At 41.2% G+C, this 20,223-nt stretch overlaps 1 protein-coding gene and 1 long non-coding RNA gene across 3 annotated transcripts in view; one reads left to right on the forward strand and one right to left on the reverse strand.

Annotated features, from left to right (window-relative positions):
• Nucleotides 1-43: 43 nt before the first annotated feature.
• On the forward strand, nt 44-7,033 carry LOC137223689 (uncharacterized). The gene is made up of 2 exons (XR_010942985.1): nt 44-4,283; nt 6,224-7,033. It is a non-coding gene; the product is annotated as an uncharacterized lncRNA (long non-coding RNA).
• Nucleotides 7,034-7,264: 231 nt separating this feature from the next.
• Nucleotides 7,265-20,223, reverse strand: part of TXK (TXK tyrosine kinase) — a 65,184-nt gene continuing 52,225 nt past the window's right edge. For both annotated transcript variants that reach the window (XM_067735894.1, XM_067735893.1), the window contains 5 exons: nt 17,695-17,759; nt 15,525-15,643; nt 13,611-13,768; nt 7,893-11,191; nt 7,265-7,668 (listed from right to left, as the gene is read on the reverse strand). In XM_067735894.1, the coding sequence (XP_067591995.1) occupies nt 11,123-11,191; nt 13,611-13,768; nt 15,525-15,643; nt 17,695-17,759 (411 nt within the window). In that variant the 3' untranslated portion in view covers nt 7,265-7,668; nt 7,893-11,122. The remainder of the gene's footprint in view (nt 7,669-7,892; nt 11,192-13,610; nt 13,769-15,524; nt 15,644-17,694; nt 17,760-20,223) is intronic.

Raw genomic sequence — 20,223 nt, forward strand, 5'->3', positions numbered from 1 at the left:
CCACAAAACCATCTCCTGAACAAAAGGTAGGAGACACTATCTTATCTTTTGATAATTTTATTGAACAGTCAGTGTAATGAAATCTCCCCTCAGTTCAGAAATTTAAAAGAAAAAGGAGGAGGAGGAGAAAAAAGCATTATAACAATATTTGGTAGCATTGCATTACATGAAAATTTACATTTGCAAACCCTCAGCAAATTTCCTTCTAGCCCCATTAGAACTTCAGTATTGAGCACATCACCATGACTTTATCAGTTTTCCCTGTTCTGACTTGAATTCATGTTTGAGAATAACTCCCTCAGTTGTTTCTATGGAAATGAATTGTCTAGGGTACAGAAGGCCTCTTTCTTACCTGTGTCTGTTTTGTAAATGAACAGAAATAATTTGCAATTCCCTAAATCGCACAGTTACTTAGGATCAGAATGAGGACCCAAATCCAAGTCCCTCAAACCTCCCAGACTACCCACTCCACGGAATGTAGGCACATCTAAGGAGGCCTTGGTGGAGCACATCTCAGCAGAGTTAGAATGAATGACAGCTTCCCCCAGCAAGCTGTGTTAGTGTATACCAAACATTTCAGTACCCTAGCTGTGGTGTATAGGAAGCCTCCAAGAGGTAAGCTTAGGTTACAAAGAGTCTTAACTTTTATCTATAACAATGAACAACATATGTTTCCCAATGAAAGCTTTGCTTGAAAAAAACAAACAAAAAAAGTTTTTTGAGAGAGCCGACTACCTGAGATACCTTTTCCTACTTTGGTCACAAATCACAAAAAAACCTTTCTTCCTGAGGGAAAACCGAATCTCCATTAATGCCATTAGTATGGGAGAAAGCCTTTGAGTTAGAAGCCACTTTCATTTTTATATGTAGAACTTCCCCTGTGGCTGGGGACAGAGGGGGCAGAATCTCTTCAGGCCAAGCCCTACCAGCCTCAAGCTTGTCCAGCCCTCAGGAGACAAGGCCTCACACCAGTTTTCTGCACTGGGACCCTCATAAGACCACATGGCCCTCACTCGCACCCAGCCACATGTAGGCCCCAGCAACTACTTGACTGGGGGGAAGCACATGGAGGGGGTTGGTAGTGGAGATAAGAGCCATGTTCTGAGCACCATGTTCCCAGAATCCCTTCCCACCCCCTGCCTTCTGTGATCCAGCCAGTAACTCCTGACTGCCAGCATGCAACTCAATCTGGCCCCAAAGCCTGTGGCACTATTTACAATAGCCAAGACATAGAAGCAACCTAAATGTCCATCAGCAGATGAATGGATAAAGAAGATGTGGTATATGGGCTTCCCTGGTGGCACAGTGGTTGAGAATCTGCCTGCTAATGCAGGGGACACGGGTTCGAGCCCTGGTCTGGGAAGATCCCACATGCCGCGGAGCAACTAGGCCCGTGAGCCACAACTACTGAGCCTGTGCGTCTGGAGCCTGTGCTCCACAACAAGAGAGGCCACGACAGTGAGAAGCCCGCACACCATGATGAAGAGTGGCCCCCGCTTGCCACAACTAGAGAAAGCCCTCACACAGAAATGAAGACCCAACACAGCCAAAAATAAATAAATAAATAAATAAGAAGATGTGGTATATCTATACACAATGGAATATTACTCAGCCATAAAAAAGAATGAAATAACGCCATTTGCAGCAACATGGATGGACCCAGAGATTATCATACTGTCAGAGAAAGACAGACATTATATGATATCACTTATACAAGAAATCTAAAAAAAATAATAATAATACAAATGAACTTATTTACAAAAAAGAACTAGACTCAGACATAGAAACTTATAATTACCAAAGGGTGGTGGAGCGGAGAGGGAGAAATTAGGAGTTTGGGATTAACATACACACACAACTATATATAAAATAGATTAACATACACATACAACTATATATAAAATAGATAACTAACTATATATAAAATAGATAACTAACAAGGACCTACTGTACAGCACAGGGAACTATACTCAGTATCTTATAATAACCTATAATGGAAAAGAATCTAAAAAAAGAATAGATTTTTTATATATATATATATATATATATATATATATAAAATCACTGAATCACTTTACTATACACCTGAAACTAACACAACATTGTAAATCAACTATATTTCAATAAAAAAAATTTTTAAACTAGGTACAATAAAAGCATTAAAAAAAAAAAGCTTGTGAACTGCATTGTGAATGACTTCTATAGGGACTCACTAACCATAGAAACCAAATACAGGGCCCTGATTGTTTAGCATCTATGGATAAAGTCTCTAGATCTTGCCTGGAATGGATCTGGGTAAAGGTATATGGCTCCTCCTTAAGTTAATTGTGCCTAACAAAGATTCAGAAAATAAACTCAAGAAGATCCCATAGCCTAAGGGCAATAAAACAAGATTGTTTCACAGACCAGGAATGGACAAACTAGCTCTCCGGCTCAGAAGGTCTCCTTGTCTCTCAATTAGCTTTTGCCTTTGTTTTCACTATGAACATTGCATCATATTACTAGAAGAGATTTAGATAAAGTATAGTTGAATAAAAGAGATCACACTTCTTCTTAACCCATGGAACAGTAGGGCTGAGTTATAATGGGCAAGCCTTGCAAGAAACAGAAAATAAATTCTTATGGATAGAATGCGGTTTTATTTACCCTTGTTACCTTATTTGCACTTAATTCCTTCTGAGTAATCTTGCATGCACAGAAAAAAGGGCAAGGCTTTGAGAGTAGGGATCATAGGAGCGCAGGGTGTAAACTTAAGGAAGGCAGTGATTCAGCCTTTCAGCAAGTACTGAGACAGACAGACACTCAGCAAAGGGAGGCTGCTGGATTGAGTCCACATGGGCAAAAAAGAGGATCAACATCAGTGGCATCACAATGTGGTTTCACTGTGAGAACCAATCTGGTTTAGAATCAGGCAGACTGAAGGAATTCAGTGCAATTCAGGTTACACGCAGCAGTTCCACTTCTTATGGGGACGTGCCTGCTGATGGGAGATTAGCCCGCAGCCAGAGGAAAAATAAAAAGCGTGGAGGAACTGGTCAAACAAGATCAAGTGTTATATTACTTGTTTTGCTGCACAGTGTGGAGTAGCTGGGGCTGGATGAAGCAGGTCCCCACGACACGAGCACACCTTTACCTTTACAACATCAGGATAACTTACAGTCCAACAGACTGAAGACTGAACACTTCTACCAAACACATGTGTGTGTGCAGTGTCTCTGAAAGTCCACGACTTCAGGATCGTCAATGAGCCATAAAGGCTGAGATCTAAAACATGCAGCTGAACAGAAACACGCCCAGTTTGGTTCCCAAGCAGACAAGAAAACGAGGCTTACTTTCAGAGTCAGAAGTCAATTCACCTGACTTTCATTTTCCCCAATCAACCAGCAGATTTCACAAAGCAACAAACCCCCTTCCTAAAATATTTGAACTTTTGGCTCTTTCCTGAGGTTTCATGGAATTCTGCACGTAGTGTGTGCCGCTACCCACCTCCCCCCTCGCGCCCCCACGAGATATACAGAGTAGAATCCTCTATTGGCTCCTTTAATATCTTCTCCAGAGACCTGGTAGGACTGCTATCAAGTGGGGAGAAGCTGCAGACTTCCTGCCTCTGGATTTCTGGCTCCTTGTAAAAAGCCATTGTATTCCCTCTGCTCTCCTTGGCTTTGATTCCCTGGCCGTGCTGGTGTCTTAAGGCAGGCTGGCTAAAGCATCCAATGCTTTCCTGTTGAATAGCTGTTAGTCATCAGGCATCAATGAGACGTCTTTCTCCCTTAGTTCAACCTTTTAAAAAACTTCACAAGAAGCCTTGACCCAGAGGAAACACATCTATACATACATAAAGTATTTTATCTCGTGCAATGATGTTTGGCTCTAACTGCACATTACTTCCACCTGAGAAGGCTTTTGTACATTCCTGTGCCTGCGCCCCACCCTGGACCAGTTAAAGAGATCATTTGAGGGTGGGGTACAGCAACACTATTTGTTAGAAGATGATTTTTCACATGCAGCCAGGGTTGAGAACAGATTTAATCTAAGACCCCACCTATACAAGTTACATCCCAATTGCAAAGTTGTTTTTTTAAAAGTGCTGAAATATAATATATGCACATTCTGTGGTTGTGGTTATTTTCAATTTCTTAGACAGATTTCAACAATCTTTGAAGTGAGGTACATAATCTGTACCTGCGTAGAAGCGTATAGTAGCTTTCAACGGAAGAGCTCTAGATAACTGGCAACAGAAGAGTCAGTAGAGATGTATCATTTAGGAACAGGTTTGGCTTCAGGTAATTCAACATCTAACGTCTATACTGCTGTAAAGAAATGGGGATTCATTTGTCTCATAAACAAGAAGTCTGGAAGTGGGCAGTTCAGGGTTGGCGCAACGGCTCCACAACGACAGGAGAGACTCATGCCCTTTGTATCTTTCTGCTCTATAAATAAGGCTCCCAGATTTAACAACAACAACAAACACCACCCAGCTGAATTTGAATTTCAGACACACAACGCATCAATTCAGTCTAAGTATGTCCATACAATCTTTGGAACACACTTACTGTAACAAAGAGTCTGACTCCATTTTTGATGTTTGACTAATGAATGACAGTTTTCAAGCCCCATCAGTGTCTCCTTCTCTTCTGCCCACGCCTGAGCGAGCTGATAAGAACGGCTGCTCCCTCCTTCGGTACCAGCTAGAAGGTCAAACAACGCAAGCTCAGCCCCTTCCCCTCAGCTCCAGCCCTCCTCACCACAAAACCCCAAGGTGGCTGCCCCTCCCTGCTCTCTCAAGTCATTTTTGGGTCTGCTGGGGAACCTGTCCCCTGATGTCCCCAGAAACCCTCATTATGTGAGTCGGAAATCTTTCCTACTCTCTTGGTATGTGTATGATGTCAACAGTCACAACATTGGAATCAAATTTGTGATAGGGGTTCATCCATTTCTGGGGGTGACCACAACAGGAGAAAAGGCTACAACACTTTCACTAAAAAACTGTTTGTTGGGACTTCCCTGGCAGTCCGGTGGTTAGGACCCGGTGCTTTCACTGCTGAGGGCACAGGTATGATCCCTGGTTGGGCCGCGCGGCGGCCAAAAAAAAAAAGATTGTTGATTATCTGAAATTCAAATATAACTGGGCTGCCTATATTTTATCTGGCAACTCCATCCATGGGCCTTCATCTTCATGCTTATTTCCTCAGAGTCCCAGATAGACATTATACCTTCAGGTCTCAAAGCCATGTTCCAAGCAGGAAGAAGCAACTTCCTTTTGGTGAGACTTGTTTTTTCCTGCAGGAAGGGAAGCTCTCATCAGGTGCTTGTGGCTGCATCTCGTTATGTGGAACTTTCTCACGTGGGTATGTTTGCCACAAGACAGCCTAGAAAATTGAGTATTTCAACCTTTCATAAAAGGAAGAATAAAGGGTGATACCTGACTTTTGGAAGGTAAACCCCCAACTCCTACAAGGACGTATGGAAGAGGTATACTATCTTCGAAATACCTTCACTTACCCAATACCTTCTCCTGACCAGTTCAGGAGAGGCCAACCTATACCAGCCACCAACATGGTCTGCAAATGCCAGCAGAGCAACCAGGCTGATAAGGAATGTTGCTGAGACCAGAGGTGCCAGGGGACACTGCTCCAATCCAAGCAGCCCTCCCATTCACGTCACCACCTCGAGGTCACCTTGCCAGGGCGGACAGTCGCCATCTGCATCGGGGGCGGGGGGGGGGGGGCTGGACGGATTATTGGCACCAGCATCCATTCTGATTGGTCTGTACCTGTACCAAATCAGTTGGTAAATATTTTGAATGTCACCCCCGGATAAAGCCACCTCTCTCTCTTCTATGCCCAGATGCTACCTTGGCAGAAACAGAGGGAAAGGCAAAATCTGAGAGACAACCCACTTCACCCACAGAGAATATTTTTGGTTTTGCCCTGGACTAAAGTTACAAGATTGAGCTAACTTGAGTTTTCCCAGCAAGTAGGGGCACCCGAGGAAAATAGGAAAATTACAGACAAAATAAAGTATCTGCAGGTTGCTTGTATATCTGGCAGTCGTGTGAGGAAATTTCCATCCTTGCTGCAGACATAAGGATTATCCACTTCCTCTATTAAATACTGATGTGTCTATATGGATTTATATTTCTCTGTAGATTTATTCAGGTATCTTTTTTTTAATTAATCTGATATCTATCCCTAACATAATGTATTTTTCTCTACGTAAATAGGGAAAGGGAGATATAGAAAATGTACATGTAAGTCAAATGTTCTGAAAAAAATAAGATTTCTACCAAAAAGAAGAATGGATGACCACCTGAGGTTATACACTACAACCAGAAGGAAAAGTGATCCACCATTGTGTGGAAAAGCAATGGATTGGCCCAGAATCCCAAGAGGAGAGCTGCTTATAAGACTGGTCCCCCACCTCTGGAAGACGAAGCCTCTGGATAATTCCACTGCTTTTATTTCATTGGGTTATTCCATGAGTCTTTATTTAGCTTAACTCTGTGTCAGGCCCTGTTCGAGGACCTGGGGATACAGCAGTGAACAACAGACAAAAATGCCTGAACTCACACATGTTAGAGTTTCAAGGGTAGGGAGACAGAAAATACACAGAATAAATAAGAATAAATGTATTATATTGTTATATAGTGTTAAGAGCTATAGAGAAAAATTATACAGAAAAGGGAGACAGGGAAAGTCCATGGTGGGGTAATCATTTTAAATAGGGTGATTCAAGAAAGCCTCACAGGGCTTCCCTGGTGGCGCAGTGGTTGAGAGTCTGCCTGCCGATGCAGGGGACACGGGTTTGTGCCCCGGTCCGGGAAGATCCCACGTGCCGCAGAGCAGCTGGGCCCGTGAGCCATGGCCGCTGAGCCTGCGCGTCCGGAGCCTGTGCTCCACAAAGGGAGAGGCCACAAAAGTGAGAGGCCCGCGTACCGCAGAAAAACAAAAACAAAAAAACAAACAAAAAAACAAAACAGGGGTTCTTCACATATATATGAAATCTAAGAAAACAAAACAAAACAAAAAAGTCATTAAGTACCTAGGGGTAAGACGGGAATAAAGACACAGACCTACTAGAGGATGGACTTGAGGATATGGGGAGGGGGAAGGGTAAGCTGGGAGAAAGTGAAAGAGTGGCATGGACATATATACACTACCAAATGTAAAACAGATAGCTAGTGGGAAGCAGCTGCATAGCACAGGGAGATCAGCTCGTGCTTTGTGACCACCTAGAGGGGTGGGATAGGGAGGGTGGGAGGGAGGGAGACGCAAGAGGGAAGAGATATGGGAACGTATGTATAACTGATTTACTTTGTTATAAAGCAGAAACTAACACACCATTGTAAAGCAATTATACTCCAATAAAGATATTAAAAAAAAACCAGGGGTTCTTAATTTTTTTAATGGTACGAATCACTTTGGAAGTCCAGTGAAACCTTTATACCCCTTCTCAGCATAATGTTTTTAAATGAATAAAATAAAAATATACACAACTAATACGGTAACCAATTATACTGAATGAAAGTTATCAAAATATTTTAAAAACATGTGTGCCTTAGTAACATGTCTTGTTTACTGAGTTAAGTGACAAGATCTAGTGGCAGTCCTAAAAGCTGAGACTTTGAAGTAGTGATGAATGCAAATTCTTTCTCAAGAAAGCTGAGGGCTTCCCTGGTGGCGCAGGGGTTGGGAGTCCGCCTGCTGATGCAGGGGACACGGGTTCGTGCCCCGGTCCGGGAAGATTCCACATGCTGCGGAGAGGCTGGGCCCGTGAGCCATGGCCGCTGAGCCTGCGCGTCCGGAGCCTGTGCTCCGCAACGGGAGAGGCCACAGCAGTGAGAGGCCCGCGTACCACAAAAAAAAAAAAAAAAAAAAAAAGAAAGCTGAAACAACTCCCACATGATATGAAAATAACAGTTCTTTGCATTAAGACAAAGTCACAGACATTGCTAATATAATGTACTGGGGTTTTGGAGGTGCGGGGGGGGGGGTTGGTTGTTCTGGGGTTTTGTTTTGTTTTGTTTGCCTACATTTAGAATGACAGGAAATGCTAAATTTTAGTTAAAGGCTAGCAAAAACAAAGATGTGATTTTTTTTTTTTTTCCTTTCAAGTTCATGGATCTCTTTAATCTCAGGTCAAGATCCTTTTGTAACTAGATCAGTGGTTCCCGAGCAAGGGTGACTTTACCTGCCCGGGAACATTTGGCAATGTTCTAGAGACATTTTTGGTTGTCACCACTAGGGGGAGTGGGGTGTGTTATTGGCATCTAGTGAGTAGAGGCCAGGGATGCTGCTAAATATCTTACAATACACAGCACATCCTTCCACAGCAAAGAATTATCCAGCCCGAAATGTCAATAGCACGGAGACTGAGAAGCCCAGAACTGGAGGAAGATTTTCTAAAGGGAGTTGGGAAGTCGGCCCCTGGCCCAAACCACATACCCAGTCCTTAGGAAGCCCCAAAAGAATATAACCCTCCACCCTCACTCTAAGTGCTGCTGGGTTTGGAAGGTGCTTCCAAGGGAACACAATTTGGGGCAGATACAAGGAAAGAGCAGAGGACAATACAGGCAAGGGAATAGGGTGAGTTATTAAAAGAACAGCAACCAACTGGTAAAAAGGCATTTGGGCTTTGGCACTATTTACAAAAAATGAACATAAACATATGTTTTAGCTCTGAATTCCACCCCTAGGCATATACTTCACAGAAATACATACATATTTTCACCAAAAGACATGTAGAACAATGTTCATAGCAGCATTCATCTTAATAGCCCAAAATTGGAAACAACCCAAATATCCATCAAGAGTAAAATAGATAAATAATTTGTGACATAAACAGTAGAAGACTATATGCAATGAGAATGAATGAATACAACTATATGCAACACGGACGGATCAAACAAACGTACTAAGTAAAAGAAGCCAGGCGCATAGGGTCCATACCATAGGATTCCATTTATAGAAAGTTCAAGAATACCTCATACTAATTCATGGTGTTAGAAATGAGGATACTGATTACTATTAGTTTAATGACTTAAACAGAAATGAGAATGGATTCTGAAATTCTAGAATGTAACCATTTCTTGATATGAGTGCGAGTTACACAGACATATTCGCTGTGAAAATTAAGCCATATACATATGATTTGTGTACTTTTGTTTATGTATATGTGAGCAAAGGGTTAACAGCAGGCCTGTGCTCTTTTTCTCCCAGACCTAGACCTTCCTGGGAGGATTTTAGGTTTGTCTTCTCCCAGCATCAGTACCCTAGATATGTCCCCAAGTTAAGACAGATTTGGAATGTTGGGTACCAAGGCCAGACGTGTATTTTACACACTGTGAAATCTCTGATCTGTGAAACAGCACATGAGCTGGGAGACCCATCAACTGTAGGCCTACGTGACGGGTGATAAACCCAGGGAGAAGCTTCTTTGTATGAAGATGAACCCCACACCCCATGGCCTCATCACCAGCAACTATATACAAGTCTCTAGGCAAGAGAGGACGGGCCCAAGCATCGATGCACATGGAGAATTGTTGGCTTCCACTGAGACTGAAGGGCTGTGCATGCTCTTTCCTGTCCTGAATCCTTCTAAAAAGCTAAGCAAACTAAGTGCTGGATCAAATGCTACTGTGTCTTATGAGTTTGATTGACAGTCAAACCTGTTACCCATGCAATAGTGGGACAGTGTATTGTACTTCAATAAAAAGTTTACTAAAGAAAAAAATTCCTTTGGCTATTCTTGCCAACCTATTATTCACACTGATCACATCTTCTGCTTGGCCTCCAAATTCCTTCCATTTTTCTGAGCTTCTCCTCTCTCCTCTGACCTCCTGTCTTCTCCTTTTAGGACTCTCACCCACAACCAACCCTTAAACTTCCTGTTCATTTCTAACGCAGAGCTGATTAAGTATTGCACTATCTCACCCCAAACTAGTTAAGCTACCCACAGAGAGCCCATATCAATAACTAATACTGAGATTCATTGCAAAACATAGTTCTCTTCCAGGGGAAGTCATGTGACTACTTCTTTTTTTTTTTTTTTTTTGCGGTACGCGGGCCTCTCACTGTTGTGGCCTCTCCCGTTGCGGAGCACAGGCTCCGGACGAGCAGGCCAAGCGGCCATGGCTCACGGGCCCAGCCGCTCCACGGCACGCGGGATCCTCCCGGACCGGGGCACGAACCCGTGTCCCCTGCATCGGCAGGCGGACTCTCAACCACTGCGCCACCAGGGAAGCCCTTGGCAGGTGGATTCTTAACCACTGCGCCACCAGGGAAGCCCTCCTCTTGTTCTTGTGCAAAAAGAAAGTCCTCTTCTAGAAAAGGTACTGGAGGTACTTCCTATGACAAAATGAGGCTTCTTCAATCGTCCAAGTTCACATGTACAGAGTGTGAAATCTCAGAATTGAGATTCAGGTTCTGAATTGTCCTGGACAATGGATCTCACTAGAAATAGAATCATCACCAGGACCTGTTCAAAGAAGAACTTTCTCCTCTAACAGTATTCAATACTGGAACACAGGAAACTGTCTCCAAAATAATCAGATCTGTGCAAAAATAATTTGTTAAATAACATAGGGAAGATTATGAAAGACAGTTTCCAGAATGCCCACATTCATGTGGTTTGTAGAGGTGCGTTTTTCATAAAGATCTGTACAGTTCAAAAGCATGAGATTCTGCATGGGTGGCTCCTTTATTCCAGGAGCGGGCAGAATTTATTTTCATCTTCCATGCATGGGCCACCAGAATAAAGAATGTTCCTCCTCTCCGGTCTTTTCCTCAGTGAAGAATCAGGTTTTCAGGTGTGCTCAGGGGCTCTGCTGCTCTCAGAGCAGCCACCATAATGACCACTATGGAGCACTTTTCCCTTCTTCACATATGGGACATGAAGAATAGTACAGAAAAATCAGAGTTTAGAAGTCACTCTCAAACACACATAGAAAAATTATTGTCAGAATATTTTCAAGCTTTAAAAAGTTGGAAAAGCCTGTGATCTCTGAACTGTTTCCAGGAGTCAGTGCCTCTAAAGGAAGATATTCACCATCAATGACCCCACCCAGGGTTCCCTTTTGTGACAGTCTTGCCCCATGATGCTCTGGGTTGGCATTCTCTCCAGGTCACCAGGTTTCTGCAATCTCTGTGAGAACCTGCAGCAGCTCAGCAAACGTCGGGCGGCCTTTAGGTTTCTGGAAAAGGGAAGTAGACGTGGTCAGCTCAGCTTAAGACTCACTCAGACACCAGCTCTAGGACTTGCTGGCAGGACCTGGATCCAGGCTGGTTCACCACAAATGGAAGAGAAAGATATCTTGGCTGGTACGCAGGACATGAATGGCAGGTGAGCGAGGCATGAGTGTGAAAATGTAACGGTAGAGAGCGCTCCAAAAGTAGAATAGCTACAGCTGCAAACACTGGCCACGTGTGGCTATTTAAATTTAAATTACTGAAAAGAAGATACATTTTAAAATTCAGTTCTCAGTCACACTAGCCACTTCTCAATTCTTCAATAGCCAGGTGTGGCTACCATATTGGATAGTGCAGACATAGCACATTTCCATCATCACAGAAAGTTCCATTGGACAGTACTGCCCTAGAGATCGATTTGGATGACTTGATACACAGGGTAAAGGAAGAGCTGGGAGAGAGGGGCCTCTAGAGCCCCAAGCCCCCAGGCTCAGCCCCAATTATTCACTACACCTGACCCCCTGTAGAAAGATGGATTTTAGTCAAAAAGCAAAAGGCACGTTTTCATGAGGGACTTTGCAGGTCTTAGAGCACGGACTGTGCTGTCTTAAGGCTCAGTCAACAAAATCTCCAACCATGAAACCCAGGATTGGAGCCTTTTTCCTACTTCACAGTGGGATGCGGTTTGACTTTGGCTCCAAGAGGAAGCTCCACGGCATCTTTGAAATCCATAGGAAATAGAACTACTCGTGGTAGCCACATGCTCACAGAGGTCCCTGGCAGCAGGGTTAGTGGGGAGACACCACCCTTTGTGGCTTGTAAACAGAAGGCATCAATAAAAGGAGGGAGCAAGAAACAACCTAAATGTCCATCGACAGACGAATGGATAAAGAAGATGTGGTACATATATACAATGGAATACTACTCAGCCATAACAAAGATGAAATAATGTCTAGTTATTTCAGAATGAAATAATGTCTAGTTCCATGGATGGAACTAGAGATTATCATACTAAGTGAAGTAAGTCAGAAAAAGAAAGACAAATACCATATGATATCACTTACATGTGGGATCTAAAATATGACACAAATGAGCTTATTTATGAAACAGAAACAGACTCACAGGCATAGAGAACAGACTTGTGGTTGCCAAGGGGGAAGGGGGCGGCAGAGGGATGGAGTGGGAGTTTGGCAGATGCAAACTATTATGTATAGAATGGATAAACAACAAGGTCCTACTGTATAGCACAGGGAATTATAGTCAATATCCTGTGATAAGCCATAATGGAAAAGAACATGAAAAAGGATGTATATGTATGTATAACGGAATCACTTTGCTGTACAGCAGAAATTAACACAACACTGTAAATCAACTATACTTCAATAAAATAAATTTTTTAAAAATAAAATAAATAAAATTTAAAAATTAAAGGACAGAGCAGAAGGATATGTGAGCACACATAAAGCCCTCCTTGAGATCTCAAGAATAAACAGTGGCGCTTTTTGCTGGTGCTGAGGTTGTGCAGGTAGTAAAGCCTATGAAACAAGTGTTATCACTGCTAACATAATCACATTTGAATCTAGAGGTGCATAAGCGCCTCGTTTACTTCGTCCTCTTGTCAGCATCTTATTTACTCCTTTCTCTGTCTCCTCTCCACAGATATGTAAAATCTCAAAAAGTATTATATTGTATGTGCATGTACAAGTATATTGCTTAATATACAATATATACTCCTAAGCTATTTACATTGTTATTGAAAAGATGCTCTTAAGACATCTGTTTGCTACTAACAGCTCACTTAATATTTTTTATGTCTTTCAAGATTCCTTGTAGAACAGTTAATCATATGCACAGTATTTTCATACACTGGGGATCTTTATAAAATTAATACTTCTCTGGAATGGAAACAACCATTGTCGCTCTTGAAATATTCAATTTTTTCCTATTCTCGTTTAATCTCTCTATCAGGAGTCTTGAGTGCCATAGAAGAGATGAAACCCATTACTTTTAGCCTTGGAAAAGCAAGACAAATTAGAGTGAAGTAAATAAAAACACCATCCTTCTCTTTCAATGTGGAAATTGAACAAGCCTGATTCTACCCTTAGTTTCCACCCAAGCAGTTCTTAAAAGGAGTAAAACGTCTCATCACTGAGGCTTTAGTAACATCGAGAGTTTCTGCAGGAACCAACTTCAGCAAGGTAAGACTTGGAAAATGCACTGAATTCCTCAGATGAAAGGCCATTGTTAAAAACAAAATGGATTAATGATTTTGTAGTGGAAGTACTTCTGGCTCTCAGGGGTCATTACCGAGAAATAGACACCTTTTCCTGCCATGACGAAGTGCTGGAGTAATGTGGGTGATAAACAGATCTACTCTCAGATGCTGGAACTGCCAACCTTTGCAGGAAAGTAAGGGACACTCACCTCATGCCAGCAGCTGTACATGACTTCATATATGGAAATCGGTGCCAGGTGAGGTCGGTACAGCCTGAAGCCTTTAGAAATCGCTTCCACAACTTGCAAATTTGACTTATTTTCAAAAGGCATTTTTCCTTCTGTAAAAACTTCCCACATCAAAACTCCTGCAAATAAAATGCATGAAAATAAGAGGTTAGAGAAATGGTTACTTGGAACTGAAACAGCTGTTTCAAGTTACAACCCCTTATTTTCCTCCTGCAGTCACTGAGTTACAATCATCCAGAATGACAGCAGTTCTGTCTAGGAAGCAGACCCTGTGCATCTTACTTTTTGAAGAGGCCTATGAACTGAATATATTCCAAGTGAAAACAATGCCTTTCCTTTTCCATTGGTCATGACTGCCTCCTTATTGGAAGAAAAATGCCGGCAGCATCTTCATTTCAAAGTACTGCTCATGTCTCCACACCCTGAAATCAATGAAACTTTGCCATTCCATAGAAAATGACAGAATTGTGTGATCCCCTGCTGCCTGCTAAAGCCAAGAGTTTACCAGCCAGTAGATAGCATGCGTTCCCATCTTCCCACTGAAAGACTGCTGGGTAGAGTCCCAGAAAATCTGGCAGGGGCTCTGTTTATAAGTAGGTGTTCAAAAATCATTGATTGAGTGATGAAACTCCTTCAAGCCTCCCAATTTGAGTTCATTTAATTACTCTACAAATATGTATTAGGTATTGATCAGAGGTCAGGCCTGTGCTAGAGCCAGAGAATTCTTAAGACTGAAACCAGTCTATGTGCTCAAGAAGCTCACTGTACAGTGAGGAAGAAAGACAAGTGGTCAGGGAAAACTCAAGGAGTTCTAAATGTTCTACAACCACCAGGTGAGATCCTTGTGTTGCTGTCCACTGGTCTCACAACTTAACTGCTCTCCCGTAGAGCTTATAATGTCACCTGCCGAGACTACCACATGTCAGTGGAGCGCTAATGAGATCAATACAAGCTTAACCTTATTGTGGGCAATAATATTCACACCTTTTGAGGGTGCAGATGTCTCTCCAAAGCCAAGAAGCCATCCAGAAAGGTACAGGTGAAAGAGAATAGATAGATTATTATACATTTGTTGCCATTTTTTGAAAGTCAACTCAAAGAACAAACTCCATGGGACAGAGGTCCACAGTATCTCTTTTTCAATGAAGAACGTTACCCAATATAAACAGCAATGGATAGATCCCAAGGAAGCCTATGTCTAATTTCACAAAATAGGAAGGTGATAATGTAAATGAGACGGCATCACTCAAAGTCAGACAATGAAGTTTATTAATTACACTCAAGGTTTAACGATGCCGTAAGATCAGTTTTTCTTGCAAGTCTCTGTGGTGTGGGAAAGTTGGCTGAGTTTGTTTTCTAGATCAGTAGACTCTGTTACGGTTTTACAGCAAGTGCTCAGTGGGAAGGGAAAAGACCCAAGAGGCAAACTTCATGTAAGAAGGTGTATGACACCAGTTGCCAAAGACAGCCTGATGTGTTTAGAACACCTAAGACAGAAACACAGTTATAAGAAGACCTTTAGCTACATCATATTAAGAAATCAAAGTTAAAACAGCAATCCCTATTTTATGAGAACCTACTGTATAGCACAGGGAACTCAGTGCTCTCTGGTGACCTAAATGAGAAGGAAATCCAAAAAAGAGGGGACATATGTATACATATAGCTGATTCACTTTGCTGTACAGTATAAACTAACACGATACGGTAAAGCAAATATACTCCAATAAAAAAATAAATATTTTTTTTTAAAAAGAGCAATTTATTTTATTAAAATTTTTTAATTTTATTTAATTCTATTTTATTAAATATTTTTAATTTTATTTAATTCTATTTTATTAAATCAAGCTCCAACAAATGAACATCGAATTCACTCACCAAATGACCAGACATCAGATTTGCTGCTATACTTATTGAAATGGAAAACTTCAGGAGGGGACCACTTGACTGGGAACTTGGCTCCAGAAGAACTGATATATTCATCATCCAAAACGTACCTAGGGCCATCAGATTTCAGAGCACATTGTGTTAATTACCTCTAAGTTCAGTTTACTTCAAATCCTTTTAGTTAACTCTGATTTCTAAAATACAAAGTATTTTCCACAGAAAGGTTCAGTATACCTTCTCTTCTTGCTATCAAAGTGAGAAAGTAGCCCTTATAGAGTTTCCTCCTTAAACCAAGCCTCAATTGCATTTATTGTATTTGGATCTCAGAAAACCATAGCAATTCTTCAGTCTGAAACATGCTCCACTGATTAGTTATGATAAATTCTTAATTCTGCAAAGAAGCATGCTGAATGTGCTAACAACCAAGGTTATTTTTTTAAAAAGATAAATAGATGTGAAAGAATAAACTCGAAGTTTGATGCCTTATTTTCTTTCTATATACATATAATTTTTGCAGAACAGAGAAGGGGAAAAATAAAAGTATTTGAACGTAATACATTTGGTGTGTAAAATCTCTAATGCCTTTATTCAAATGGAAATAAATCAGGAACAACTATCATCTCCTTTAAAAAAAGTAACAACAACAATAAAATTAAACCCTCTCTCTTTTTTGAAAATCATACACAGTAACATCCAAGTGTGGGAATCTGGAGAAAAGAGAGGATAGCTAACGTGTGCTGTGTAGCTCCTTGAGTATGCAATATAGTATTTTTGAAATACTATATATATATATATATATAGTATACTATATATATATATTAAATATAAAATTAATATATTTATTAATGCTTCCCCACACACCCACTTGTTTCGCACATACCTTACCTCACCGCACCTTTAAGTCCTTTATTGAGCCAGAGGTCATTCTACTAGAGGAAAGAATGAATAACAGAAAACGAAAGGAAAAGAGCCATTTTTTTTACAGCTTTTGAGTTTCAAAAGTCTAGACTTTCCAGAGAAGGAGAAGGACTGAGTTATGAACAAAATATCTGGGAGAATGGCTCATGAATATGAATGATATCTCACTACCACCACCATCCATTCTGCTACAAAAATATCCCTTGTGCTGGGGGTGTGGGAGAGATTCAAAAGGAAAGGGAAGGAGTATTAGACACTAGGGGGTGGCGGAGGTAGGGTCCTGTACCCTGCACCCTATGAGGGCTGCCCTAGTCACACTGCAGCGAAAGAAGACCCCACTGCCCTACAGTCGGTTGGTGGGATTCAAGAGCAAAACAGAACCTGTGTCCTCTTTCCCAGGCCAAGCCCTGGGAAACACAGAAAGATTCCAGAGGACAAATGGCTATGGGTGTGCCAAGGCAGACGGGGCCTTAGCCACGTGGAGAGCTCTAGACATGGCGAATGTCAGAAATGAAGGAATCTTACAGGCAGAAATTCAAGATGAGTCAGCGGCCACCTGTGTGGATGGCCAGCCAAAGACAAAAGAGGAGGATGGTGGCTGTAAGGAAGCCAGTGTCAATGGATAACAACAGGGACCAGACAGGCCATCTCCAGTATGTGGCCCCATGAGACACACAGAATTTGGACTATGAACCTGAAGAGCATCAAGGAGAAACCCTGAAATCTCTGGGATGAAATTTCTAGCAACGTGAAGGAAAGGAGATAAAAAACTGCACTGAGTTGCTGAAAATAAGGTCAGATGATTCACACTCTTGTGCTGTAGGCTTAGAGTCAGCTACTACACTTGATAAGAGAAATGCATGATGATGACAGAAAAATCAGAGCTGAGAAAATAACTTTATTCTTTCTCTATTTCAGAAATATACATATATAAGGAAAGTTTTTTTCTTAACCTTATATATATGACAAGTAGACTGAGAAATTCTTTTGAATTTTAAGATATGACATAGTTTTATTAATAACCGCCTGAAAGAAGATCAGAAGAATAGCCCACAGCCTCCGTTTCCCTCACAGCTAACACTGGTGCATGTCCTAAAGTTCAAAGTGGGTCAGCAGGCCATACAATCACATCAACACTGCCCTCAGAGAAAAAAAAACAAAGCCAAAAACATCTTCGATTTGTCTGTAGACTAATGTAAGATTCCCTCCTGTGAGTAAACAAACAAAAAAGAATATCACATACCTTGTCATTCCAAAGTCCGAAATTTTTACTATACTTGTAGAACTGACCAAACAATTCCTCGCAGCCTATACGGAGAAGAAAAGAACCCACATGTGAATACAAAGTTTCTCTTTCCAGAGTTTCTACTCTCCTTTTCCTTAGTTTCTTTGGGCCCCAGCACTACCTCTCTGTGTGAACAGCCATGTTATTTCATGGTGATACCTATCGATGCTACATATGATTTAATGTATCTGCCCTCGTGTGATGGATTTTAATGACTTTTCAAAGAAATGACAAAAAATGAAAAGAAATTTTAACACTTTTCCTTTTTAAAATGTGTAATCTTTCTCAAGAAGTATCCTTGGTAAGTGCATCTTGGTATAAAAAACAGTGTGTATTTAAAATTTTCTCTTCATAAATAAAAAGAGGAAAGTCCAATATGCATGAAAAATAACAGATCGTCACTATATCTCTTTGGGATAGTCATTATATACAATTGCTAATAAAAACAAAGAAACTGTATCTTAAAACTTACATGTCATTGAACATAACTCTTTACAATATTTTCATATTTATTAAATTACCACAGTGAGCTAAATATAGTACTATATAATTCAGAAACAATCTATTTGATGCCAAAACAATCCATTTTCAGTCAGCTTGGTCAGGAGAATCATTGACTTGGTTATTTAGCCTCATGTAGGCCAGTGGTTTGATAGAATTTTTCTCTTTTGAGCTAATTTGTGGTTCAGTTAGTTCAAAAACAAAGCAAAAAACTTGAAATGGAGAGCCAGAAGGAGCCAGTTTGGAAGATGTTGACAAGCGCCAGCAAATGATCTCAAAGCTAAACCACAAGGCAAACCCTCCACGGAGAAAAGACTCATAGTTGGCTAATATATTTTAAGTGGCATGTAGGTGGAGAAAACAGAACTCAAAGGAAAGCAATCAAGGAAGGAACCAAGACTAGGAGGGTCTGCAGGAAGCCACCTGGAGCAAATAGAATGACCAGAACTGTCACCCGACTGAATTTTGAATTCTAATCCTTATCAGGAAGGACAAACTGCAGAGACCAGGAAAGTGAGTTAGGTGGAATTGATACCAGATCCATACATTCAAAAATGTGCTCAATGGCTACTATGGGCTGGACCCTGGGGAATGTGCCACGAGGCACGCAAAACAATGGTCGAGCATTGCTGAACTTTTCTATGTGCCAGACACTGTTCTAAGTGCTTACGCATATTAATTCATGTAATCCTCCCAACAAGTCCATATGTGGGAGCTGCTATAATTAACACCACTTTACTAGTTAACTAGCTTACTCAAGGTCACATGGCTAGTAAGAAACAAAAGCGAGATTTCAACTAGCTCTTGAGCAGGGCTCTCAATCTTGACTGCACAGTGGACTCACCAGGGAAATTTTCCAAAAATGCTGATGACTAGATCCTACCTGCAGAGATTCTGATTTTATTGGTCAGGGGTATGGGCTGGGTACTGTGATGTTTTTAAACCTCCCAGGTGATTCTAATGCACAGCTAAGTTTGAGAGCCATTGCTTGGCAACTTGTATTCTCATAATGCTGAACTGCAGCTCAGAAGTCTACGCCTTGATGTCAAGGAGTTTAGAGTCTAATATTTGTGTAAACAACTATTACAGGAAGTAGTAAATAATAAATGCTCTGACAGTTCTAAGTCATGTGTAGGGCAAGCAGTGGTGTTCTAGGGCCAATGAAATTATGCCTCCTTTCTCTCCCCAAAATATTCTAGCCTGAATGATAAATAATATGGTCACTCGTGATGGCTCATGGAAGTTCAGGATTACCTCTAGATGACAGTATCGGGGACCTCTCAGAAATTCTCAAATTCTCATTGGATTTAATTTGGGAACTTAGAAATGAGACATGGAAGGACATAGAAGGAATAGTATGAACATCATGAATAAATATGGAGCAGACAGAAAATGTTTTTCAAGGGGAGGTAGCAAGGCAGGGAAGCAGAGCTATTTGCTTTTGGGGCAAGTCAAACTTCAATCTTCTTTGTTTGGAGAGCTGTTCTGAGCACTATGCAACAGAATGGTTTAGCATTTTGACTCCTTCCCAATAATGCCAGTAGTGCTGCTGTGATACTGCAAGAACCTAACTACCTCCACCTGAGGCAGTTTCACCCCTGGGTGAGACCCACTGGGGTTCTTCAGCATTGTATCCAGCACCTGGCAGAGTGCGTGGCATATATAGGCACTCAATACATATTTGATTATTGGTTGAAAGAAAGAAAGATAGGAGGAAGGAAGAAGGGGGGGGGAAGAGGAAAGAAAAGTAAATTAGTTTTAGTTAAGTTGATTAGTGTGGTGATTAATTACTTCAAGGCGTATTTAGAGTAACACCTTACTTGGCTCCAGCATCAATGAGCAATTAAAAATAAAGCTACATGTCGCAACAGGTTACACAAATAGGAAAATGTTTAAAAATTAAGTCAAAGAATGCATTATTCAAAGTATTGAAAGTCCTAACTGATCATGTCCTTCTGAATACAAGTATAATATATACATAATCAG

The sequence above is a fragment of the Pseudorca crassidens genome, chromosome 4, assembly GCF_039906515.1.
Source record: "Pseudorca crassidens isolate mPseCra1 chromosome 4, mPseCra1.hap1, whole genome shotgun sequence".
NCBI lineage: Eukaryota > Metazoa > Chordata > Mammalia > Artiodactyla > Delphinidae > Pseudorca > Pseudorca crassidens.